Here is a 26852-nt window from a genome sequence, read left to right as displayed (position 1 = left end):
TCTCTCCCTTTCATTTTTTGTTTTCAACATGGTTACCCTGTGTAGCCCTGGCTGTCCTAAAATTTGCTCTATAGACCAGACTAGTCTTGAACTCAGAGATCCACCTGCCTACCCCCACAAAATTGAATTTTTAATTAGATTTTGTGTGGGTGGATGGGTACATGCCATAGGGCACACATGAAAGTCAAAGAGCAGTAAGTGGGAGTTGGTTCTCAGTCCACAATGTGGTCCTAGGGATAGACTTCCAGGTCAGCTGGCTTAGTGATGATACATTTACCCAATGAGCTATCTGTGTAGACCAGGTTGGTCTTGGATTCAGAGATCCACCAGCCTCTGCCTCCTCGAGATCTGAGACTAAAGGTATGCCCCTCCCCTCAGCTAGGTTCTCTTTTCTTATTGACCAGAGACTAAGTGGTAAGGATTCTGTCAATTTTGCAAATGAATTTAAAACAACACCTCTTGGGGGGAAAGTTCTTAGAACACAAAATGTAACTGGGAAAATTTGTATCAGATATCTAAAAATAAAAGTTTGGATTCAGAAGAAACTTAAAAAACAAATATATATGGGCTGGGCCGAGTACTTGCCGAGTATTCATGAGGCCCTGACTAATTCCCATGGTCACACAAAATCCCATAGATACATCCATACATACATACACACTATGACTTAATTTACCAAGAAAACTCAAGTACTTTTCAGAGGTCAACACTTTGTTCCTTGCTCAAAAGCCCAGGGTGAGTCTGACAGAAATTCCTATACATTTGAGTAACAATCAAACAGACGTCCACAACTGAGCCTATGACTTTTTCAGGACAGCATAATTGTGGTTTGTGTGACACTGCTGTCAAGAATTTGAGAGGGTTTATAATAGTCAAAATACGTTTTGGTTTGGTTTGGTTTTGGTTTTTCGAGATAGGGTTTCTCTGTGGCTTTGGAGGCCTGGAACTAGCTCTTGTAGACCAGGCTGGTCACGAACTCACAGAGATCCACCTGCCTCTGCCTCCCGAGTGCTGGGATTAAAGGCGAGCGCGACCACTGCCTGGCCGAAAATATGTTTTTAACTGTGACATCAACCCTGAAAAACAGAAACGTCTGCAATGAAAGTCGATTTGCTTCAATTAAGCAATGGAGAAAGCATATTATTACAAGGTAGGATATTACTTACATTCTTGACAGTTTCAAAATTGACTGAAATAGTTATAAGTTCCAAATGAGTAACTAGAGGCAAAGCCACCCTAAGTCAAAAGAGCCACCTTCCCCCACTAATAAAGAGATCACAAACAGTCCTCTAATACATTTCTACTTTATTAAGGTCAATCAACATGCTATATATATATATATATAGTAAGCATTTCAGGTTTCAGAGATGTTTAGATTATTATTTTTTCCATAGTAAGTTACTTTAGGCACATTGGTTTGTATTTTAGAAAAAAATAATTATCTCTATGACACGGACAAGAACAAGGGAAATCTGCAAATGTTACAAAGATGACTTCAAACCTCAGCTAACATCTCTCCAAGCTGCTGCCAGCCATTAGTCTTTGTGACAAGAGATAACAAGAACTGTGTGCACATCTGTGATACTCTGGAACTTAGAGAACAGAGGCTGAGATTATCGGAAAGCTTGGAACACTGGCAAGGCTTGATCGCAAAGTATTAAGAGAAGGCCACAGATGTTGTTTTCCCAAGAAGAGCTAGGAACTACAGGTGTCACTTGGTGGTGCATTGAAATGGCATTGCCCAGTGTGATTGCTGCACACAGAAATCAGGCCACCTCCTCTAGAGCAATCATTTTGGATAAGCTTCCACAATCATAGCATGACCCTGTAAAGGGAAACAAAGTCAGTCAGAGTGTGGAAAGCAATGAATCCAGCCAGCATGGAGGAGTGAACAAGCAAACACCTCCCAACTACTGTGCGATCCCGGGAGAGGGGTCATACGAGCCCCCATTTCCTCTATAAAATGGAGCATGGTCCCTAGTTTAGAAAGACTTCATAAATGTTAAATCAGAGAGAACATATTGTATAGACACATGTATTGATATACATACAACTGGCTATACACATATACACATATGGTTACATACATGCACCAGACTCAGTCGTAGTAAATACAACAAATGGTTGCTTTATTTTTGTTTCTGTGGTTCTGGGGATTGATTCCAGGTGTGCTAGGCAAGTACTCTACCACTGGGCCACATCTTCAACCCAAGAAGGATTAAAGGGTTAAGCGACTCAGATCTGAAAACAGGTGTGAGGATCCTGAACCCTGACTCACACTTGACTACTCTGTGGTTAAGATGTACATAAGGGCAGGAAGAAAGAACAATGTCCCATCTCCAAAGCTCTGCACAGCTCTGGGTACTAGTTATAACTCAAGTTTACACCTTACATAGACATGAGGATTTCCTGTCTGATAAATACAGTCACTCTAATCGACTAACCCTGAACTGCCACCAAACCAGTAAACAGCCCAATGGAATGCCCAGCTCCCAAGTTCTATCCAATTCCCACAAACGTGCGTGAAGAAGCTATTATTTAAGCCAGGTGTGGTGGCGCACGCCTTTAATCTCAGCACTCAGGAGGCTGAGGCAGGTGGATCTTTATGAGTTCAAGGCCAGCCTGGTCTTCAGAGTTCCTGGACAGCCAAGACTGTTACACAGAGAAACCCTGTCTCAAAAAAAAAAAAAAAAAGAAAAAAAAAAAGACAGACAGACCTATTATTTATAAATTACCAAGTTCAATACTATGTAAGTTTAAAGTTCTGATACAAGATCTTCATCTGGAATTTAGCATATGCATTAGTTCAGAACCTTGACAATGCATAAGCAAACAACAACAAAAAGCAGAGATCAGAAGGCATAACTAACCTGGGAGTTATCCAAAGGACTCAGGAGGCAGAACACTCAGCTTTACTTATAATGCAATTTTCATGTTCCAACACGATCAGTGGTTATTAACTAGGATGAGTGCCTCCCTTCCCTCCGGAAGACTTTTGGCAATGAATGAAGGCATTTCTACTTGTTTCAACTATATGTTTATAAATGGGCCAGGACTGGCAACATCTCACAATACAAGCCCACAGAATTAACTAGCCCAAAACATTAACAATGCCACGGATGAAAAACACTGCTCTAGTGCTGGAGAGATGGCTTAATAGTTCTTGGCTCTTCCAGAGAACCCAGGGTCAATTCTCGGCACCCACATGGCAACAACTCACAGTTGTCTGTAACTCCATTTCCATGGTTTCTGATACCCTCACACAGACACACACACAGGGAAAACACCAATAAGCATAAAATAAAAATAATTTAAAAAGAAACAACCCCACTGTTTTAGACCCACAATAGGGGAGTTTGCTCTAATTTCCTAATCATGTTGGTGTCAATCTATTGGCTCAATGAAACAAGTTAGTGGCAAGAGTTTAAAACTTCTAGAAGAAAGACAGTGATCACTCTTCTTCAATCATTCACAACATCATCTAATGCTACTTACATTCTGTGTAATAGTGATAAAAATTGCACCTGAAAGGAAGAGAATCTGTGTGGACTACATGTGACACACTGTCTCTCCCTCAAGGGAGCAGAAAAGAGAGGTAAGAAGCAGGCTCTCACCTAAACATATGCAAGGTTTCAGTTAGGAGAAATAATTACCCAAACGGTAATCATTTTTGAGTTAGGGGACTATCCCCGGCAGAGCACTGTCTAATTATTAACATGTGGAGCCCTGGGTTTAAACCCACCGTCACCAAAAAAGTTGCAGGCAATGAAGCAACAATGTTACAACTTTGTCGTCACTTTGTCGTTGTTGTTTTGAGACAGGGTCTCGCTATGCAGCCTTGGCTGTCCTGGAACTCTCTCTGTAGACCAGGCTGGCCACTAACTGACAGAGATCCACCTGTCTCTCCCTTGGGAGTGTAGGATTAAAGGTGTGCCCTGCCACAACAGCCCCATCCATTCTTGAGGATGGTTTTGTTTTATGGTGGTGCTAGAGCTGAACCCAGGACTTCAAACCTTCCAGACAAGCACTTCACCACTGAGGTAACAGCCACGGAGACTGCTCCTCTTAGAGTTTACAGATAAGGTGTTGTGATTATTAGGTAAATGAATAAAAGTGTACTGTTAAAAAAGAAAATACATCGAGATGCTTCTAATGCTAGTGCCTGGCAAAGAAGTTATAAATGATTTTTTTCCTCTATTTTTATATTTTACATAGTTTCCATAATGACCATATATTCATGTTGTAAAAAAGAAAAGCAAACATTTTAAAATAGAAAAACAGCTTGGATTTGCAGAGCACCTTCCTTTCAATGAAGTATCAGAATTAAAATCATCTTCCAAAAGAAAACAGCTATGAGCTTCAAGAATGCTTCAAACAGACATTCTTGGGCTGTGAGAGAAAGTCCTAGTGGCACTGCAGTGACGTACCTGTCCTCCAGCTGCACAGGCAGCCACTAAAGCATACTGGCCTCCATCCTTCCTCAGCCTGTTGGCAGCTGCCATGACCAATCGACAGCCAGTGGCTCCAAAAGGGTGTCCCAGAGACAGTGATCCGCCCCAGATGTTAAACTTCTCCAGAGGAGGCGATCCGACCTGGCTCCCACAAAAACAAACACCAATGTAGAGGCAATTTTCCTTCAGACCAGCCAAGTCAGACTCTTCCTGAGAGGCAGCAAACAGCCAGACGGAAGTAATAAATGCTGACTACCTTACACATGAGTGCATGGCATGTGAGATGAACAGAAGACAACACACAGGCTTACTGTTTTCACGGGGAACTTCAAGCATGTTTCTTACTGGAATCTTACCTTGGTTTTCCTGCCCATGTAGTTCTGTGCAAACCAGTCGGAATCCATGGCTTTAAAGTTAGCCAAAATTTGGCCCTAAGAAGGAAAATAAGACTGTTATCAATGCTCTTCTGGGCTTACCCGAGACATAATTTAACACTTCCTAATGGGCTTTTAAGAAACAGCCTCCAAAGGTATATTTTCAATACCACAAGTGTGACCCAATTCCCTGACCTAGCCCTCCCCTCAAAGAAGTTCAGTCTGAAATATAAAGCCCCACTCCCTACAGGCCTGGGCTTCATTTTTAATGGTTATGCTCATTTCAGATGTGTCTTATAGACAACTTACTGAGAAGGCTTCATGAAATTCAAAAGCATCAATATCGTTCATGGTTAATCCTGCCTTTTCTAGAACTTTTGGAGTAGCATATGTTGGTCTGAAAAAGAAAACAAAACAAAAGGTAGTAGCCTAAAACTTTCCACTTTAACTTAAGCATTCCTTATTATACTCCAAATTGAGTTTTACACTTATTTATTGGTTCTATTTATTATAAAAATACTAATTAAGTGTTAAGGATACAAAAAATGCCTTTCATCTTCATTATATTGTAGAACTGGGAAAACAGATAATCAACAGGCAAACAGTAAAGCGTAATTTAAAACTAAAAAAAAAAAAAAAAGGAAGAAAATTCAAAGGGGAAAGGGCTTGGCTAGCCTCAAGGTTATAATAAAGCCAGCAGACAAGGGAGAGATAATCAGAAGCCTTTATGAAAGAGCCTGTGGGTAGGGATGAAGCTCAGTGTTGGGAGCCCTTGTCTACCGTGAGTGAGACCCATTCCTGTATCCTGCAACACACACACACACACACACACACACACACACACACACACACACACACACACACAGGGTAGAGGTGTTAGCTGATTATACAGCACAGTGGATAGTGATATGAAAACAAAATGCTTATTCTGCCAACTTCATATACTTTCAAACCTGTATAAAGATGTGAGCAATTGATCCCTGGGCCCCACATGGCAGGAGGAGAAAATCAACTACTGTAAATTATACTCCAACCCCCTCCATACACACTAGATTAACGTAATAAAAAATTCAAATACTTTAATTGAAACCCAGAGAGATATACACCACTACTTACCCAAGTAAAAGCTGATCTTTTGGATCCTGGGACACATACATAAAATCCCTAGACAAAAACAGAGAGGTTAGCTCCAGTAATAAAATAAAGAAGTCAAGGCAAGTCACCCGAGTATCTACTTTACCTCAGATACGCCTTTGGCTTATAGCCCATGGCCAGAGCTCTGTCCTCTGACATGATGAGCATCGCAGATGCGCCATCCGTCTGGAACGGTAACAGAGCAACCATGTTATCTGGACATCTCGGGTCGTCGCCACCTCTCAAGTCTGCTCCTGAGTGCACTGACAGATCTACACAGACTCCATCTAACAAACCCACCATTAAGTCACAATAAGCACACACCCTGAGCCACTTTGGGAGGACAATGGTAGCAGGAACTCTTTATAAGATACCATAATTTATCCAAATACTCTGGGAGGGGCAACTTTAGAAATAAGTTGTTTCTGGAACAGGAAATGAAGTTTTTATGAATTAAAACAATATTTTATTTACTTCAATTATTTATTTTTATATTTTCTGTGCTGTTTCTTAGTTGCTTCCTGCCCACAGCTTTGAGATTTTATTCTAGAGGCAAAATATTGAGAGAAGACACAGGTAGGCAAATGAGAGAGCATCAAAACCATGGTTTTAGAACACATTGAACACATCTTATATGTTTTTATCCCAAATAATAATCAAGAAGTTACAGGACAAAGAGATACTCTGGGGTTTTGTTTCTTGTTTTTAAAAAGCCCTTTACCATTACTTCAAAAAGGAAAGAATGGCCAGGTGGTGGTGGCCACACCTTTAATCCCAGCACTCAGGAGGCAGAGGCAGGTGGATCCTTGAGTTGAGTTCTAAGCCAGCCTGATTTACAGAGTTTCAGGACAGCCAGGGTTACACAGAGAAACCCTGTCTCAAACAAACAAACAAAACAAAAAAGAATGTCCTTCACAATTCCAAAGAAAATAAAACCACCCAATACAATATGCAAAAATCAAAACAAGGTGTCACAATTAATTATACACCTTTCTTAAAAACTCTGCAATCCTGAAAAGAGCATGTAGCCACCAGTAGGGTGGCCATAAATTCTGGGAACACAGGTGACTATACATAAAAAATGGTTTATGGATACTACATTAGTACTATGTTCACTGCAGGGTATGGTGGTAGAAATTGATTAGTTATATTGTCAGAGAAACACTGAGGACTGCAGAGACACTTGAGTGGATAAGAAAACTGGTTCTTCCAGAGGACCCAGGTTCAGTTCCCAGTACCCACATGGCAGCTAAGAAAAATCTGTCACTCCAGTCCCACAGGAGCCAATGTCTCTTCTGGCCACGATGGGCACTGGACATACAGGTATGTGCACAGACACATCACATTCACTCGCTACCTTTTATGAGAAGCCTGTCTGATACCGCAGTGGCTAACCTGCACTTGCTCTTCTCACTACACCACAACTGTCTTTTCCATGTTCAGGGCCTAGCATAAGCAATGCCAGGCTGATGAGTGGCCAAGTGCATGAGAAGAGCAGCTTCTGTGCCAGTGTACTGAGACTGAAGACCTCAGAACTGCTATGTTAAACTTGGTGTTTAAACATGGCGCATGCCTGTATTTCCAGCACTAGGGAGGCTGAGGCAGAAGGACTGTTAACTTTGAGGACAACCTAGGCTACATAAGGAAATCCTATCTCAAAGCAAAATTTTATTTGTTGTATTTTTGAGATATGGTCTTGCATACCTAGGCTGGCTGCAAACTCTTGATCCTCCAGCCTCTATATCCTGAATGCTGGGATTACAGGTATGTATCGTTACACCCAGTTTTGTGTTTGTTTTCTAAATGATTTTCCTTTAACATTTTCTTTATAGTGAATAGCTTTATTTTAAGACTCCAATCACACACAAGCAAACTTGTTGCAGGCTCTCCTATTGAGAACACAGAAAAGCCACTATTAAACACAAATAGCACTGATAATTACCAGGAAAGAAGAATTCGCAGCTGTCACTGTGCCATAGGGTTTGATGAATGCAGGCTTTAGTTTGGCCATTTGTTCTAGTGAGGAAGGACGGATCCCATTATCTTTGGTAACTGTGTCCTTTCCTGTAAGAACATGAATGTTTTAACTCTAAGAAACTGTTAGCATTATATACCTTCTCTATAGCAATATGCTTTAAAAATGATAAGAATGGGGGGGGCTGGAAAGATGGCCCAGTGGTTAACACTCACTGTTCTTTCTGAAGATCCAAATGCAGTACCTAGCACCCATGTTGGGCAACTCACAACTGCCTGTAACTCCAACTCCCAGGAACCAATGCCCTCTTCTGGCCTCTAAAGCATCCACATGTGTGTGCATATAGCCACACACGGACACATACAAATAATTAAAAACTTAAGAACAAATGGAATGTAAACATTATCTGTCAACTATGAAGAAAGCCTTTTTATTTTTCCAGTACTAGAGATCAACCCCCCAACACCACCACCACCAGGGTCTTGACTGCTCTGACCAAGCACTATACTACTGAGCTGTACATACCCTCATCTTTAAAAGAAAGCCTTTTATGTTTACCATAAGAGAGAGAGAGAGAGAGAGAGAGAGAGAGAGAGAGAGAGAGAGAGAGAGAGAGAGAGAGAGAGAGAGAGACCCCAGCAGTATCTGAAAGGAGGCACTTATAAAAACTTAAGAAAGTTGGACATGGTAACACATGCAAGCAATCCTACCACTTGGAGGTAGAGGCAGAGAGGATCAGGAATTCAAGGCCAGCCTCAGCAACAATGAGACCTTGGGTTTTTTTGTTTTTGTTTTTGTTTTTTCTAGACAGGGTTTCTCTGTATAACAACCCTAGCTGTCCTGAAATTCACTTTGTAGACCAGGCTGGCCTCAAACTCACAGAGATTCACTTGCCTCTGTCTCTCAGTGCTGGGAATAAAGGTGTGAACCACCACTGTCCGGCAAAAAAACAACAAAAACCTTCTTTAAGTTTACCTGTGTTACAGCATAAATCTAAAGTTGAGTCCAGGTTTAAGAATAAAAGCTGAGTATTTTGGAAATAATCATAATTATTAAAATGTAAGTTAATCATGGCACCAGGGAGGCAAAAGCAGGTCTCTTTGTGAGCTCAAGGCCAGTCAGGACCACACAGTAAGAGCCTTCTTTAAGAAATGATCTACTGATCAAGACTCCCTGAATGTGGGTGTCAGTGAGGAGGCCTAGGCAATCTATGGGATAGTAGATCAGTATTTATCCCTGGCATACAAATGGGCTTTGGGTGCCCATCCAACAATGACAGATGCACTCACACCCTGGACTCCCAGGGGAGGGTCTAGGCCCAGCCCTGGATGAAATGACAGATTATGGACACCTCCATGGATGGCCTCACCCTCCCTGGGGAAATGAGGGGCTATGGGGGGGGGGTTGGGGGAAGGGAGTGGGAGGAGGGGAGGGAAAGGGACCTGGGATTGACATGTGAAGCAACCTTGTTTCTAATTCAAATTTAAGAAAGAAAGAAAGAAAGAAAGAAAGAAAGAAAGAAAGAAAGAAAGGAAGGAAGGAAGGAAGGAAGGAAGGAAGGAAGGAAGGAAGGAAAAGAAAGAAAGAAAGAAGAAATTATCCCCTAAGCTGGGTGTTGGTGGTGCACACATTTAATTTCAACACTCCAGAGGCAGAAGCAGGCAGATCTCTGTGAGTTTGAAGCTAGCCTGGTCTACAAAGTGAATTCCATTACAGGCTCAAAAGCTACACAGAGAAACCCTGTTTCGAAAAACAAAAAAACAAAACAAAAGCAAAAGAAATTATCGCTTGAGGTTTTTAAGTTTAGGTTGAAGAGATGACTCAGTCATTACGAGCACTTGCTGCCCACGTGGAGGGCCCAGATCTGGTTCCAAGCACCCGCACCAGCTGGCTCACAGGTCCCTGCAACCTTGGCTCCAGGGGCACCAATGCCCTCTTATAGCCTGTGTGGACACCTGCATGCACATGAGGCATAAGCATACACTAAAGTATACACATAAAACATAAAATAAAAGTACACAGATCCTTTTAAAAGACAGAGTTTTTCCAGCAATTGAAACAGTTGAGAACACCTCAGTAAGTACCACCATTTACCTGGTACTTTGAAGGGTACAATATCTGAAAGATGTCCTTCATCCTGTGCCTTCTTGGCCAGACTATGAGACCGCAGAGCATATTCATCCTGTTCCATTCGAGAAACAGCAAAGGCAGCAGCCAGCCGGTCTGCGGAGTGGCCCATGGTCTCATTAGTGGAGAACTCAGCCACTGCAGGGAGCTAGCAAAGGGACATTGAGAACAGTTACATTCTTCAGGTGCTAAGAGGACCCACAGGACTGCTCAGTGCTATTTAGAAAAGTTGAAATCTATTCATTGGCTAGACCTAGGGACACAAGCCTCTAATCCTAGCAGTCAGGAGGTTGAGGCAGGGGGATTTTGAATTTTGAGGCCAGCTCAGCAAGACCCTAGTTCAAAAACAAAACAGCAATGAAGGAATAAAAGAAACCCAGAAATCTCTTTGTGAGTAAACATATTTCTAAAGAGAGCTAACAGATACATCTTTGGAGACGGTCTCAGCATGTAAATGAGGCTGGCCTTGAACTCATACAGATTCACTTGTCTCTGCTTCTGAAGTGCTAGAATTAAAGGTATATGCTACCATGCTCAGGTTACAAATTCAATTTTAATAACTACTCTCTACCCCCCATGCTGCCCTGTAATCATGAAAATATATAACTATTAGAATATGTGTCATATCTAACTGTAACCTAGCCTCAGGATGCTCTGGAAAGCCATCTTTATTTACATTAAATTCACAAGTCTTACCTCAGGTGATAGAAAATTCAATCTGAATTTGGAGAGTAAGGACAGACGCTGTCCCAGAGTCTTGGCTTTATTGAGATCAAGCATCATTTTCCTCATTTTTCTTGAATGACGAATAGGGACATCAGACATTAACTCAACACCACCAGCCACGACGACATCACACTGACCAGAAGCTATCAGACCAACAGCTGCAGAGTACAAAGTGTATGTGCGTGAACAACTTTGTAAGAATAACAACCACTGAAATGCGAGTTTCTTGATTAAAAATCTCTATAAAAGAGGGAAGTGGCCAGCTGGTGGTGGCCCACACCTTTAATCCCAGCCGATCTCTGTGAGTTCAAGACCAGCCTGGTCTACAAAAGCTAGTTACAGGACAGCCTCCAAAAACCAAAAAAAATAAAAATAAATAAAATTAAAAAATAAAAAACTAAAGGGAAGTGAGATGGCTCAACATGTAAAGGCACTTGCAGCCAAGCCTGAGGACCTAAACTCCATCCCTAGAGCCCATATGGCAGAAGGAGAGAACCAACTTCCACAAGATGTCCTTTGACCTCTACACATGCATCACAACATGCATGCATGCATGCAAAATAAACACATGGAAAAAATCTTTGTATCAGTTATCAGTTTTGTATAACAGTAATCAGTTTTCAACTTTTCTTTCCTTTTTGTCTCTCTCTTTTTCTTTTTTTCTGGATCTGAGATCTCACTTGTGTAGGCCTAGCTGTCCTGGAACTTGCACTCTGGCTGGCTTCAAACTCACAGAGATCCACATGCCTCTGCCTCCTTACTGCTGCCCTATGCCTAGCTGGTTTTAACTCTTCTTTCTTTCTGGTTTTTGTTTGGTTGGGTTTTTTGAGACAGGTTTCTCCATGTAGGTGTGTAGTCCTGGCTGTCCTAGAGTCCACTCTGTAGACCAGGATACCTTTAACCGCAGACTGAGATCTGACTGCCTCTACCTCCCGAGTGCTGGGATTACAGGTGTGCACCACCACCACCTGGCCTGACATTAACTTCTAATTATTGATATTCTTTTATTTATTTTATTCTGTATGTACACCACATTACTGCCTAATGCCCACAGAGGCCAAAAGGGCATTAGGTCTCCTGGAACTGGAGTTAATAGCTGTGAGCTGCCATGTGGGTGCAGGGATCATACCTGCATTCTCTATAAAAACCACCAGTGCTGAGCCATCTCTCCAGCCCAACTCAGACAATATTTTAAACCTAAACATCGTCCATATTTTATATGCTCCCAGCCTAAGTTTTCAGAAAGGTCTCTCCAGAGAACATTAATTTCCACTACATGGGGTATCTGACTCCCCAGATTCAGGTTTCCCTGCATGGCAACTGGCATGCAGAATTCTGTTGATTTAACTGGGAGTCAGTTACGTGCTGCTCAGCGGAGAAACCCCCGACCACTACCTCTGGCATCATTCCCCGCCATCCATGAATTGACCTGTCCAATCTGGTCTTGATATTATTATAATAACATTAAGTACTAAGTCTGTCAAGTTTCCTGTCTTTTCATTAAATAAAAGTAGCTATTTAAATGTCCTACAGTTTTACGAAAATTGTTAAAAGTTGAAATACCATATAGACTACACAAGGATGTGGGTACAAAGTGAAGAAAAAAATGAAAGCATTTTTGCATGTGTGAATGTATGCTCTCATCATGTGTTGGGGCACACACAGTGAGACATGTGTGTGTTTATGTGTCTGTGTGTGGTGTGTACATGTGTGTATAGGACAGAGGCTGGTATCTAATGTCTTCAATAGTGCCGTATCTTGTATATAGAGACAAATTCTCTGACTTGACCAGATCTCACCAATTTGAATTATCTAGCCAGCAGCCAGCCAGCCAGCCAGCCAGCCAGCTTGCTTTGGGGATCCTTCTAAATTCTGGGATTACAAGCAGGCTGTCACACCTACACATTTATGTAGGTGCTGGGTATCTATCCACTCTTGTCCTCATGCTTACTCAACAAGTGCTTACAGCTAAGCCATCTTCTTACCCCATGACTCAGACCATCTAGTGCAGATTGACAACTATGTTGATGCTTGAGGCTGAAGAACTCTGTCCTCATGGGAAAATGTTCAATCAGAATTACCTTAGCAGGATATACTATGCATCTCCTCCACTGATGATCCCAGTAACAGGCAGCCCAGGACTCAGGAAGAGTACAACCGTCCCTACAGGGCATGAGAACTACTCTGGCAATCCCCAAGTGTCATATACTTTATCTTCAACACAGAGCTCGTCATTTGTGCTTTTATAATCACTTACTTCTCTTAAGATTAACTAAAAGCAATAAGATCAGCAAGCACCTTGATTCTATTTGCACATACCTGTGGTCATAGCTTGGTTTGAAGAGATACAAGCCATGGTGACAGTGTGGGCGGGAGTCTTGTCAGAGAAGCCAGCACCAAGGGCAGCCTTCAGAGGATAAGGAAAGAAACACATGTGAGGGAGGCTCTGAGCCCTATTCTGCATGGTAAATTATGAAAAGGGTTTATTTTAATATTCTACAAAGCAATGTTTATAAGGGTAAGTCCATCACAAAATGGCTTATTTTTCTTCTAGACACTGAAGAAATTTCTGATTAAGAAATTTTTTTCTTTTAAAACTTTTATTACTTTTTTTTTCTTGAGACAGGGTTTCTCTGTAGCTTTGGAGCCTGTCCTGGAACTCACTGTGTAGACCAGGCTGGCCTCAAACTCACAGAGATCTGCCTGCCTCTGTCTCCTGAGTGCTGGGATTAAAGGCTGCATTGGCTTACTTTTATATCTATTTATGTGTATGTGTGTAGGCACATTTGTATCAGGGCATGCTTGTGAGGGACACTGTGGGAACTGGTTCTTTCCTTTCACCATGTGGGTTCAAGGGATCAAACTCAGGTCGTAGGGCTTGGCAGTATGTCCCTTGCTGGCTAAGTCATCTTTGTTTTATTTCTTTTCTTTTTGTAGCACTGGAGGTTAAACCTAAAGTCTTGCACATGCTCAAGAAACTCTCTCACCATGAAGATACATTCCTAACCCTTTTTACTTTTTACTTTGAAACAGGATTTCACAAGGTGGCAGGCAGGCCATGAACTTGTGTATTTCTCCTGCCTCAGCCTCCCCAGTATTCAGGTATGCAGTCTGGGGACCACCAAGTCAGTGGCCTGGTAGCATTTTCGAGTGTGGCATACAAGGCTACAATATTCTTCAGCCTCACCTAATTATTAACAATGCTTTGCTTCAAGCCTTCAAGGATATCATGTAATTTTAATGTTACTTAAAATTTAATATGCAAAAAAATTAACATACAATTTAAAAGTGATGAGGGCTGGAGAGATGGCTCAGAGGTTAAGAGCACTGGCTGCTGCTTTTCCAGAGGACCTGAGTTCAATTCCCAGAAACCACATGGTGGCTCACAACCATCTATAATGAGATCTGGTGCCCTCTTCTGGCATGCAAGCATACACGAAGGCAGAGAACACTATATATGTAATAAATAAATAAATCTTTTAAAAAAAACACTTGATGAAACTGCTTCCTGGAGTGGGATTTTCATGTATCCCTGAAGTTATGAAGCCTGGCAGCAGAGCAAAAGCATGGAATGTTTCTACAGAACTGACCACTAAAGCCACAACAAACCCTGACCACGTATAAAGAGCCCGCTGAGGCGCCTACATGTTTCACACTCAGCTCTCTCAGACCCACACACGATTGACCTAAAGGCAAAGTAAAACTGGAAAACTTGCCAAATATAGCGATGCTCAATTCAATAAAAGAAACTCGAGAGACCTAACTGCCCAACTCACAAGCAGAGCTCTGATGAACACGTTCAGGCTGGTTCACAACCACAACAGAAACTGTCCAGAGCAATGACAAAGAAAGTGACTACAATCAGTGTAGCTTTAGGGCCCCTGAGAAAATTTGAGGGCCTCCTAGTTAATCTAATGAAAAGAGGCCTCTAATTTCATGACCCAGTCAAAGTCAAACATAAAACAATGACATCTACAATTATTTTACATTGTATGCTAGGAAAATTTATGTTGCCAAACATTCTATTTTTGCTAATGTAAGGAATTTAGGTGCACTTAGAAAAATATTTTTAATACTGAAGTTTTTACTTTAATGAAAAAAAGTTCCCAACTCCCCCCACCCTTACTATGAAATGACAAGGAATTATTTTTAGTAGTCTTTATCATGAGACTACAAACTGTATTCTGATATGAATGTTGCAAATTCCAGATTAAACAGGTTCTGTGTCTCTCAGCTGACCTTTGCCTTTATACTTACACATGATTCATGCTACTTGCCATCTGTGGGAGCAGAAAGCTGCTACTTCTGTGTAATCAGTATGACCTTATTCTGCTGTCTCCCAGGAGGCCTGACACTAAGGACCTAAATGACTGTGCTAAAAACTACTTCCTGGCAACTGCAGGTCAACTTCTTAACCTAAACCAGTTGGAAAGGAAATCAGAAGCAGGTGTCAGGTCAAAAGACAACTCCACAGTGGGGCAAGGGTAAGAGCGCTCAGGCTGGAAAGGCTTGATCCTCACGAGGGCCACTGTAGCATGCTACCCTTGGCCCCAGCTGACCCAAAAGACTGACGGAGCTTTAAATAGAACTGGTAGCTGGTGACCCTTGTCTACACACTTCTATTTAAAGACTGACTCACTTTCAAGGCACCAAGGAGAAAGGAAGAAGTTAAAGTTGAAGGAGAAATGCATTGAGGTCCTTCAGCAAAGTCAGGTTTGATGGGACACAAGGCTTTTTAGGATTTCAAACTAAAATTAGCACAGGTCCTAACCACACTCTTTAGCTGGATTTAGTTGGATTTTAAGTTCTACTACTTATTTTCAAAACTGTCCCATCAACTCTTTCTTTCTCCTTAGCTACAAAAATAACCTGGAGAGTCAGGCATGGTAGCTCACAACTTCAATCCCAGCACTCTGAAGGCAGAGGCAGGAAGACCTCTGTAAGCTTGAAGCCAGCCTGGTCTACAGAGTGAGTTTCAGGCAGGTCAAGGCTTCCTAAATGAGACCCTATCTCAAAAAAAGAAATTATGTGGAGTACAACATGACCGATGCTAGTGTGAGGTTGAGAGAGAAACTTCCCATGTCAACAGTTGGAATGTGAATACACATGTAACACTTTCAGAAAAATTCATAGAAAAGCATCATGGTTTTGATTTGAGAAAAGAATAAAAGTACAGAGAAAAATGAAACAGATTTAATGTCTACTTTTTCAGTTTTATGAAAGCCACTCCATATTCATGATACAGAAGTTGAAAACATTTTGTGAGCAGCTTGACAGCTTTATGAGCCCATGAAACTCCTCTTTATTAACTTCATAACAGTTTTTAATGGACTAATAATACTACATCATTCTGTTGAACTATATTTTATTCAACCATTCTATAGTTGAACAAGATAAGTAGTTCTTCCCAGATTCACCCCTACATTTTACCCCATAACCCTCTTGTCATTTTAGTAACCCACTGGAACCCTTACGAGGTATGTAAAACGACGTGACGGTGCAGAGGAAAAGCAAACACTCCAGGAGAACAGAACCCTCTTCTGCCCTCCAACAGCAGCCAGCTGGTCACCTGGTGAGCATGCGCACTGTGGGGTTTTAGCTGCTTAACATTTGTAAAAGTGTGGCAAAAACAAATGCTTTTGGTCTGAGCGTTTGTCCTTCTATCTTGGCTGACAATGAAAGTTAATATCCTCACAGACAAGAAATAAGATAAACATACTTGCAAGCCAACTTTATCCAAATAATTGAAACAAGGCCCAGAAGACAGGTTTGAACTATTCACTGTCAAATGCCTGTGGGATACTCACACTAGTTCCAAGGCTGTCATTATCTCCATTGCTCAATAAACACTAGATGGGTGTGTGCCAACTAGGGTAAAGGTAATATTGTGTGAAATAACTACATAAAAAAAAACCTGCCTACGTGTCATCTAGTCAAAGGTAAATCATAGGCAAGGCTTCCTCTGACTATAAAACCAAGTTATGAAATTGGCTACAAGATGATAAAGTTTAATCAAAAGCCATGATGGCTAGTATTACAAAGTAACATCAGCCAGCCACTGCTATACTGTTTCTCTAACACAAGAGACAGATAAACTAGTATTTCCTAAACTCACTCAAATAATTTATCTGCCTTATAGCAAAATGTGGATATATAATAACAGTACACATCATGTGATCTTATTTAAATACATATTTAGTTGATGGATTTTAAGATAAGAATTTAATGACTATAAAATGGTAAATTCTAGGTTGGGGACATATCTCAGTGGTAGGTCACTTGCCTGGCAAGTGCAAAGCCTTGGGTCTGGTATCTAGACACACACACACACACACACACACACACACACACACACACACACACACACACACACACTCACACTGGGTGGGATGGGGAGGAGAGAGGGTCTCACTATGTAGCCCTGGATGACCTGAAACTCACAGATCTGCCTGCTTCTGCCTTCTGAGTGCTGATATGAAAGGCGTGTGCCACCAAGCCCAGCTTTGTTGCTATTGTTTTGGAGACAAGGTCCTACTGCAGCCAGACTGATCGAGAACTTGCTACATAGCCTAGTAGGCCTTGGACTCCATGGCAATTCTCCTGCCTCAGCATCCCAAATATAAATTACAAGCATCAGCCCCTATGCCCCGCTTTATCAGCCTCTTTAAACAATATAAATTTGCTTTACTTACCTCTCTAGCCACATTGCTTGTTTTTACTTCCTGAATGACTGTACCAAAGATGATATAATCAACAACATCCTTTGGAACACTGGACCGATGCAACAAACCCCTAAAAGCAGAATCCAAAGAAAAGAAACAGTTCATAAATGAAGGAAGTGCCAGGGAACATCACACACACAAAAAAAAACCTGCACGTTTTTAAACAGGCAAGCCATGAACTGGAGGGTCTAGGTCAGAGGGAGAGTGCTGACCTAGCACATACGAGGTCCAACGTTCAATCCTAATCACCACAAAAATCACAAACACAAGTCCTTTAAAAGGCCAGACACAAACATTTGGCAGTCTATCACAGAGGAAATGAGTGACAGATGATGTGAAGTCAATATGTGATGATGACTTGGTAATGAGACATTAGAAGGAACAATAAAAGTAACTTTGGGGGGAAGGTTTTGGAGTTAGCTCAGTGACAGAACACTTGCTTAGGAGGCACAAGACCCTGGGTTCAGTCCTCAGCTACGGTGGGGGTGGGAGTAGAGGTGGGATCATTTAGGAAGCTGGGTATGGTAATACATATTTTTAATCCAGAACTCAGGAGGCAGAAGAAGGCAGATCTCTGTGAGCCTAAGGCTATTGTGGTCTACAAATCAATTTATAGGTCTGCCAGAGATACATATCCAGGTCTGGCCTCAATAAACAAATAAGTAACTTGGGGCCAGAAAGAAGACTTAGGAGGTAAAGAACTTGGGGCACAAGCTAGATGACCCAAACTTCATAAAGGTAGAGAGAACTGACTGCTAAAAAGTTGTCCTCTGACCCCTACATGAACATTGTGGCACATGTCTGCCTTAGCAAACAAAAAACATATACAAATAATAAACTAAAAAAAAGATTTCTAATAACAATAATGTTTGCTACATCACCAGAAACCAGTACCACAAGAAGAAAGATCAAGTATGATTGTTGAAGCGCTAGATTTTAAATATTAATATAAAGCATACTTGAAACAATATACATATATTTTACCTCTGACCAGCACTCATGAGTTTTTTTTTTATCTTATGTGTATGAGTATTTGCCTTCATGTATGTAGATGAAGCAGGAGGACTGCCACGAGTTTGAAGCCAGCTAGGCCTACATGATGAGCTTCAGGCCAGCCTGAGAATACTATAATAAACACCATCCACTTCACCACCAGAAAAAGAGTCATGTGCTGAGCTTGCAAAATAAAGATGCCTTCAAATCAAAGCTGTTCAAATTTAACATATGAGGTTAAAATAAAATTTAATATTATCATGGCACACACCTCTAACCCCAGCAATTGAGAGGCAGAGAGGTAGGTGAATCCCTGAGTTCAAGGCCAGTCTGTTCTATAGTGAGTTTCAGTCAGAGTTACATGGCAAAACCCTGTCTTAAAAAACAACAACAACCTCTGTAAGTTCGAGACCAGCCTGGACTACCAAGCGAGTTCCAGGACAGCCTCCAAAGCCACAGAGAAACCCTGTCTCGAAAAAACCAAAGAAAAAAAAACAACAACAAAAACTTGTAAAAGCTAGTTAATATTGCTTCTTGCAGCCAGGCAGTAGTGATGCAAGCCTTTGGGAGGCAGAGACAGAAGTTTGAGGCCAGCCTGTTCTACAGAGCAAGTTCCAGGACAGCCAGGGCTGCACAGAGAAACCCTGTCTCAAAACAACAACAACAACAAAAAATGCTTTTTGCCATATGAAGTTTAATATATCCAAGATGTGAAAGTTCTACAGAACATGCTACTTTAAATGCAAATACCAGAAAACCATTTTAAATGAAAGGACAGGAAACTTTATTTACTTACGAAAGTGCAGCTCTAGCCAAGTCATGTGGCATTAAGTCTTTATAGCTGAGAAAAGAAAACAAATGATTTAAACCCAAAGCCTAGAGTTTCAATAAAATTTTAAATTATTTTTGAAATACATACAGATTATCTAAATATACTGCTGAAAATGCAATTAATTGTACTATCCAAATCAGTCCATCAGTTCAAAGGAAGAAATAGTGTAACTTCGCTATCTATCATTTTTAAAAACCTGACAAGCATTAAACGCCTACAGAACTCACTGAGCACCTGACAAAGAGATGTTCTACCTGCGCTTGCTGCTCAGGCCTATAGTTCCAGTCCCCGGAGGCCAAGAAGTAATCTGAGATTTACCAAAGAACAGAAAGGACAAAGAGCTCCTACACCCTCTGCCCAGATTCTTCTAGGCACTCCTCACCAAGCTACTGAATTTACGGCTCTCACCAGTTTTTATGAATGTCTTTTTCCTGCTCCAGGGTCTAACCCACAGTGCCACATGGCATCGAGTTGTTATGCTGGCTTAGCCGCCTCTGAACTGTGATAGTTTCCCACTGTCTCCTTGAGGTTGATGACTTTGACACTTTTGATGACGGAGGTTGGAGACAAGGTGTTCTTTGCATTGTTTCCTACTGAGACGTGTGGCATTAAAATGACTTATTACCGGTGGTGATGTTAACTTGAACATTTGGTTCAGATGGTACCTGTTTTCTCCACTTCAAGCTACTACTTCACCTTCCTGCAAAGTCTGTGAAGAGTCTCTGAGCCCCGCCCTCCTGCTCCTCCCCCCTCCTCCTCCTTCCACATTATATATGATGCTGTACACCTTGCTTAAGACTATTTTTTTAAGCATCTTGTGTGCTCATACATTTGGGAAATTATAGGACAACTTGTAGGAGTCAGTTCTCTTTCCCTGCTTTCCAGGGATTGTACTTGTGTCATCAGGTTTGGGAGCAAACCATCTCACTAGCTCCTTTATGCCTTGCATTTTTAAGATTTTATTTTTTATCTTATGTGCATTTGGTGTTTTGTCTGCACGTACATCTGTGTTGGATCCCTGGGAACTGGAGTTACAGACAGCTGGGAGCTGCCATGTGGGTGCTGGGAATTGAACCCAGGTCCCCTGGAAGAGCAGCCATGTTCTTCACTGCTTTGCCATCTCCCCAGTCCCTATGCCTTGCCTTTTAAATACATCACACCTTCCATGCGAATACATAAGATAGGCCTCATTGCTCTTAAACTGGAGCTTAATATTCCCCAGTAAGTTTTTAATGCTAGTGACTGCTGGTCCAAAATAGAAATATTAACAAACTAATACCTTGAATTTAGTTAGCAGAGTTCATTATCAGCTTTTGTATAGACTGAATCTCACTTAAGGGATAGAAAAGCTTAAGAAAAACAGTCATCTGAGCCTGAGAAATTATTAGGTTAGTCCAAAATACTTGGGGTTGAGCTGTGAGTGGCATTTGGACCAGCTGTGTCAACTCTTAAGTCTCAGCAGTGGGTTCTCAACAGTTCAGAATTTTCACAGGCCGTCCTTGGCATAAACTGTGCCTACAGAAACAACATTCCAGAAAAGAAAAGAACAGCCCTGTTGGAAAAGATGCTATCTGGATCTACACTGGACTTCCAATCAGGGCTATTTCAGGCTAATATCATGACAAGCTAGTTTATGAGAAGGGATAAAATATCTTACCATTATATACACCACACTGATTTGACTTGCTCTGTACTGGTTTATATAAGTATTCTGCATATGGTCTCTCACTAATGGTATTATTACCTACAAAGAGTACTTCAAACAGTACCTTAAAAGAGAAACAACTAATATGATCATTTCATACTTACGAAGTGCCAGACAGCAGAAATGGAATGCGGACACCTTCCACCACCACGATATTCTTTATATTGGGTTTTGCTAAGGTCTTCTTGGACTTGGTCTGGACAGCTTTAAGATAAAGTTCAAAGAGCTGTTAATTAAAATACATGAAATCAGGGATAGGGAGGTAGCTCACCTGGATCACTATGCTTGTGCTCTCTTGAGTCTCCTCTAAAAAGAGCTGTCCTGTTTATAGTCTCTGCCAATGGGGCAGTCACACACGGTCATAACTCTAAATCCAAGGCACAAACTGATCAGATTCACCCACCGACAAATCAATGACGTAGCTGACTAGTAGTGTGTATTAGCACCATTTTGCTTTTGGTTTTTTTGTTTTGTTTTGGCTACAACAAAATACTGGAAGCTGGACACTAAGGCATCTAAACTAACTACATGGTGCATGCTGAGGTCCTGGTGAAGGTCCACCTGTCTATGTTATAACAAAGCTAAACATAGCACAGCAAAGAAGCAGGAAGAAAAATGGCTATGTGCAGAAGGGGATGAGCGCATGGGGTGGTCTCATTTTAAACCAAACAGTCTCAGAGACTAATGCCTCATAACAATTACCAAATTACTTTCCTTTCCAGTTCTCCTTTTTTTTTTAAACAGAGGGTACTACTGCATATCAAATTCACAAAGTAGCTCATGTTGGCCTCAAACTCTCAACACTACTACTACTTAAACCTCCCTAGTGCTGGGACCACAGGCAGGCACCACCACATCCAGCTTAGGTACCATTTCTTAAAGGTTCTACCACCTCTGAGTATTACCACAAGGACCAGACTTCCAGCTCATGGCCTTTGGGTGTACACTCAGACTCTATAAGCCATAGTAATTAGTTATTCATTTAGTCTGCAAACAAGTGATAAACTGTGCCAGGCCAGATCCTCTTTGGTAGGAATCCAAGTAAAGAAACATGGTAAGAAATACCCATTAGCAGAGGCTGAAAAGATGCCAAAACGGGACTAGGGCACTGGCAAACTGAAGTCACCTGCAAGCTAGCTATGGGATAGCACAAATCCTGAGAGCAAAGAAAAGAACAAGAGAGTAAAAGCAGATGTACAGAGAGGAGATGACAGGCCAGGGAAAGGCACATCGTAGGGTGCATGAGAGAGGAGAAGCTGGCCAGGGGCAGCCTGTGAGCCTCCTGACACCTTCCCACCTTCCCACACACACCCTCTCAAACCTGACGACCCTTACCCACAGTAAAGACAGCTCTGTAACTCCTAAAGAGGGCAGTCAAGCACATAGACAGAAGTAAGCTTAGGAATCATTAGAAGAATCAAAGAATATGATGGGGCTGAAGGGTGGACACAGGCAATAGAGGCAATATAAGAAGACGCCTCCATGTTCAACGAAAACGAGAAATAAAAACAGTCCACCAAATCTGTAGCTTACTTGTGACTAATCTTAGAAAGAAAAAGGTATTTTGAAGAAAAGATAGATGGCACATTACTATGTTATGGTGCTTTTTAAAAATGAGCTTGTTTCCTTTATACAGCCCCCAAAAATTAAAATTCTTATTTCTCTAATTAATTTCTTACTCTACTTCAGTGGTTCTTAACTTTCCTAATGCTGCAACCCTTTAATATAGTTCCTCGTGTTGTGTTGATCCCCTACTTCATACTGTAATTTTGCTACTGTTATGAATCATAATATAAACATCTGTTTTCCAATGATCTTAGGTGACCCCTGTGAAAGGTCATTCAAACCCACAAAGAGGTTGTGACCCAGAAGTTGAGAACCATTGCTCTGCTTGGTTGTCCTAATATTATCTACTACTTTCTAAATGTACAAGTTGAGCAAGCCCCCAGTCCCTTGCTCAGCTCAACTGTCTCGTCTTTATTCAGGTACTCTCATTTGTATATCCCCATTTCATTCAATTCTTCCATGTGTCACATTCTTTTTTTTTAATCTATTTATTTATTTATTTTTCAATTTAAATTTAGATAAGAAACAAGGTTGCTTCACAAATCAGTTCCAGGTCCTCTCCGTTTCCCTCCCCTCCTCCCGTGCCCTCCCCCCAACCCCCCCATTATCCCCTCATTTCCCCAGGGAGGGTGAGGCCCTCCATGGGGGTGTCCATAGTCTGTCATTTCATATAGGGCAGGGCCTAGACCCTTCCCCAAGAGTTCAGGGTGAGAGTGCACCTCACATTGTTCTATGGGAGTCCAAAGTCTGTGTGTATACTTGGGATGGGTACTGATCTGCTGCCCAAGGCTCAATAGATTACCTAGGCCTCCTCACTGACACCCAGATTCAGGGGGGTCTTGATGAGTCCCATGCTGGATTCCCAGGCTGATGCCTGGGATTCAAGAGTTAACCTTTGTCAGGTCAGCTGTTTCTGGGGGTTAAACCAGCCCAGTCTTAATCCCTTTGGTCATCAGTCCTCCCTCTCTGTTACTGGCTTTCTTGAGTTCAGCTCACACATTCTTATGTCACATTCTATCCTAATAAAGCTTTCTCTAGTAATTAGTTACCTACAGTTCTGCCTTTCAACTTCTATAACAACCTCTAGGGAAAAAAATTGGCCATATCAAAAAATTTAATTAATTAAAAACCAACTAAACTAGCCGGGCGTTGGTGGCGCACGCCTTTAATCCCAGCACTTGGGAGGCAGAGGCAGGCGGATCTCTGTGAGTTCGAGGCCAACCTGGTCTACAGAGCGAGTGCCAGGACATGCTCCAAAGCTACAGAGAAACACTGTATCGAAAAACAAACAAACAAACAAAAAAACCCAACTAAACTAATTCTATAAATCATATTTCAAAAATAGTGCTATTATTATATTATGTAACAATGAACAGAAGAATTCCCGCTGTTTCATGTGCATGCTGATTATTTAAAATATGTGCGTGTGTGTGTGTGTGTGTGTGTGTGTGTGTGTGTGTGTGCAGCAATAGCAACGAACCCCAAGAATAAAAATACTATGACTTACATTCCTAGTCTGCAAAAATTTATTTGCAAATGTGCAAGCTGGACTACATAACTTTGAAAATCTAGGATTCAAATGTTACCCAATATATATTCTATACTCTATACACAATTAAAATCAAAGATTGAAAGATGTGTCATGCTTTACATAACTATGTGTGAGAAAGGCAGGAATATGGACAGAGAAATGAAAATACAATCATCAAATCAGGCACCAGGCACAGTTCATGAGATGACAGGACACCAATAAATCCTGTAATCATTTGCTCACATTTCTTCAAACAGCCCTGTCAAGCAGCAATACGCAAATGAGTTAAGAGGAATTATATGGTTACAACACTATTGCAACCTAGAACCTGCTTGGCACTGGCACATGGCCCTTCCCTACCCTAACACCAGCTGGTCACATTCCTTAGCTTATCAGGTGCCTTTTTTGCCATTATCATCATCAGCGATAACACAAACCACTTATAAGATAGTGTTTGACACTGGGGACACCAAACAGGCTTAAGTCTCATGACTTTCAGAGCTTACAATATAGTTAGAAAGAAAAAAAAACACACAAAAATTGGTTACTGACCAACAGAGAATAATAGTCTAAATGACTGAAAAACGCTTTCTCTGCTGCCATCACAATGACCTTCTACAGCTTGGCAAGGGTCAGGGCTTCGTGGGTGACTGTGCAAAGCGAAAGCCTGAGTGAACATTTAAATTAGGGGAAAGGTGACAAAAGTCAAAAAGGAATTATCCTTTATTATTCTTTGTAGAGACAACAGAAATTTATATTCTGATTAGAGTTTAGAGGCTTTCTCTAGTTGAGATTAGGCAACAGATGTCAGAGAATACTGTGGGAAAATAGTACCACCATGACCAAATTGACCTCAGTTTACAAGGTGGTGTTTTGGTTGTTTGCTGCTGCTGCTGTGGTGGTGGCGGGTTGAACGCAGTGTGCTAGGCAAGTGCTCCACCACTGACCTGGGTCTCCAGGCCCAAACTTGTGATTTTGCCCTTTTTCTCTACTACAGGGTGGGGACTGACCCAGGGCCTTGAACATGCTAGGTAGGAGCTCTGCCACTGAGCTATATTCCCAGTGCTTAAAGAACTTAGAGATATATATGCTCACACCTATGCAAGGCTGGCAATCATACTTGTCTTTTAGAGAAGGAAAGCAAAACATAGAGATGTCATTTCAAGGCCACACTGGCCAAAAGGCTCAAGCTGGAACAGAGTACACATCCTGACCCTAGATGGTACTTTTTCTATGAAACCACTGCACAAGTTATATATTAATATATAATAAATGTATACAATAAATCTATAATCATAAACAAGTCAATAGAAAGGCCAGACAAGAAGAAATAAATGTTGACTATCTGTCAGGGGATTTTTGCACCGGTCAGTGATTTGCAACAGTGAAGATGCCTAATTCATTGAGTTTCATTGACGATCTACATAACCCCATCAAATCAATGACTTTCCCTAGGCTTTCATCTCATGATAGCTCAACATCTTACCAGTTTCCCCATTCACCTCTATTTCAGAAACAGGTCCTCTTGTATATAAGATAATAAGATGTTTAATAGGGAGGCCTACCACTAACTACAAATTGCAAAAGTTAAAGTGAGGCTCCACAGTGGCTTCCAGACAGTGTGTATGTTAACCTTTCCAGGACTGACAGCCAAGGGCTACATAAACAGCAGAGTTTACGCGACCTTCTCCATAAGCAGAAAAGCACAGGACGCTGCCGTCTCTTATCATCTTAAGCCCACAGGAGTGTTATTGATTGGCTCTACACATTTTTTATTTTAAGGTAATAATGATACTCATGTTGATCATAAGAAGGGCAGAATTAACAAATTAGTTTGAGTTTTACTCAGAATTCACAAATCCAGAATTCTAACATTTAATGGAGAAATATTTGTTTTAAAATTACTGTACCTGGGGCAGATCGTAGCTGGGAAGAACAGCTCAGAGGTCTTACAGCTGGAAAAACAAGGTGTGTATCATTTAATAACTATGCACAACGTTTATAAATCTAAACTTTAAAAAGAAAAATGAACTTACAAAATCTGAGGGCCCATTTTGATGTAGTAGAAAGGTTTTTAAAAGTGGAAGTCAAGATGGTAGACATTCTGATTCAACGACTCCGGCTACTTTGGTGGGGATGCCCAGATGTCCGTTAGGTCCCCTTCTGGGTTAGAAATGCCGGTGAACCCTGGATCACCAAGCAGGTGGGAGGACTGCCTCGCCTCCTTCCACACCCAAGGCTGGCACTTAATGACGAGTTCTCAATCTCAACAGCCGCGGGACTGCCTAGACAGGTAAAGCAGGGGAAACGACAACGGTGGCACAGCCCGGCGGTTCGCGCACACGCAACCAGGTTCGTAAACCCGAAGCGAGACGTGGAGCCAGGCGACACCGCGGCTGCGAGCACCCCGCCGTCCGTGTGGAGTCGGTTGGCACTGGAGGGCTGGGCCCCGCAGCCTGTCCTGCTCCGGGGGAAGCGGCTGCGGGGACGGGAGACAGGAGTCGTCGGGGGGGAAAGGGGGACCTACCTGCGAGAAAGTCGGAAGAAAGCCGAATTGCGCGCCGTCGCACCCCAGAGACCCGAGAAAGACGCCACTCCCAGCAAGGTCAAGTCCAGAATGACAAGCGCCCGCCCTCGCCGATGGGCGGCTCTCGCTCCGCGAGGACCCCTCAACCCCGCCCGCGGCCCCCGAGGGACTTGCGGGCTGCCCGCTGAG

At 41.9% G+C, this 26852-nt stretch overlaps 1 protein-coding gene across 1 annotated transcript; it reads right to left on the bottom strand.

Annotated features, from left to right (window-relative positions):
• Nucleotides 1-1288: 1288 nt before the first annotated feature.
• Nucleotides 1289-26807, bottom strand: Hadhb (hydroxyacyl-CoA dehydrogenase trifunctional multienzyme complex subunit beta). Its single transcript, XM_005073507.4, has 16 exons — nt 26664-26807; nt 26173-26421; nt 26047-26091; nt 21144-21243; nt 19299-19343; nt 17480-17579; nt 13107-13194; nt 10758-10945; nt 10029-10209; nt 7902-8023; nt 6066-6145; nt 5942-5989; nt 5135-5222; nt 4808-4882; nt 4428-4592; nt 1289-1825 (listed from the first exon to the last, which is right to left on the bottom strand). Exons 2-16 carry the CDS (start codon nt 26237-26239, stop codon nt 1790-1792), a joined length of 1428 nt encoding a protein of 475 aa, XP_005073564.1. The 5' UTR covers nt 26240-26421; nt 26664-26807; the 3' UTR covers nt 1289-1789.
• Nucleotides 26808-26852: the final 45 nt, after the last annotated feature.

Source organism: Mesocricetus auratus, unplaced genomic scaffold, assembly GCF_017639785.1.
Source record: "Mesocricetus auratus isolate SY011 unplaced genomic scaffold, BCM_Maur_2.0 Super-Scaffold_100024, whole genome shotgun sequence".
In the NCBI taxonomy this organism is placed as follows: Eukaryota; Metazoa; Chordata; class Mammalia; order Rodentia; family Cricetidae; genus Mesocricetus; species Mesocricetus auratus.
Note: the sequence above shows the minus strand (reverse complement) of the source record. Positions and strands in the feature narration are given on the sequence as shown.

Coding starts and splice junctions, on each gene's coding strand:
- Hadhb (XM_005073507.4), bottom strand. CDS start 26,239: ATGTCTACCATCTTGACTTCCACTTTTAAAAACCTTTCTACTACATCA. Junction 21,244..26,046: donor CCAGCTACGATCTGCCCCAG/GTACAGTAATTT, acceptor TTTATCTTAAAG/CTGTCCAGACCAAGTCCAAG. Junction 19,344..21,143: donor TTTCTGCTGTCTGGCACTTC/GTAAGTATGAAA, acceptor TTCTTTTCTCAG/CTATAAAGACTTAATGCCAC.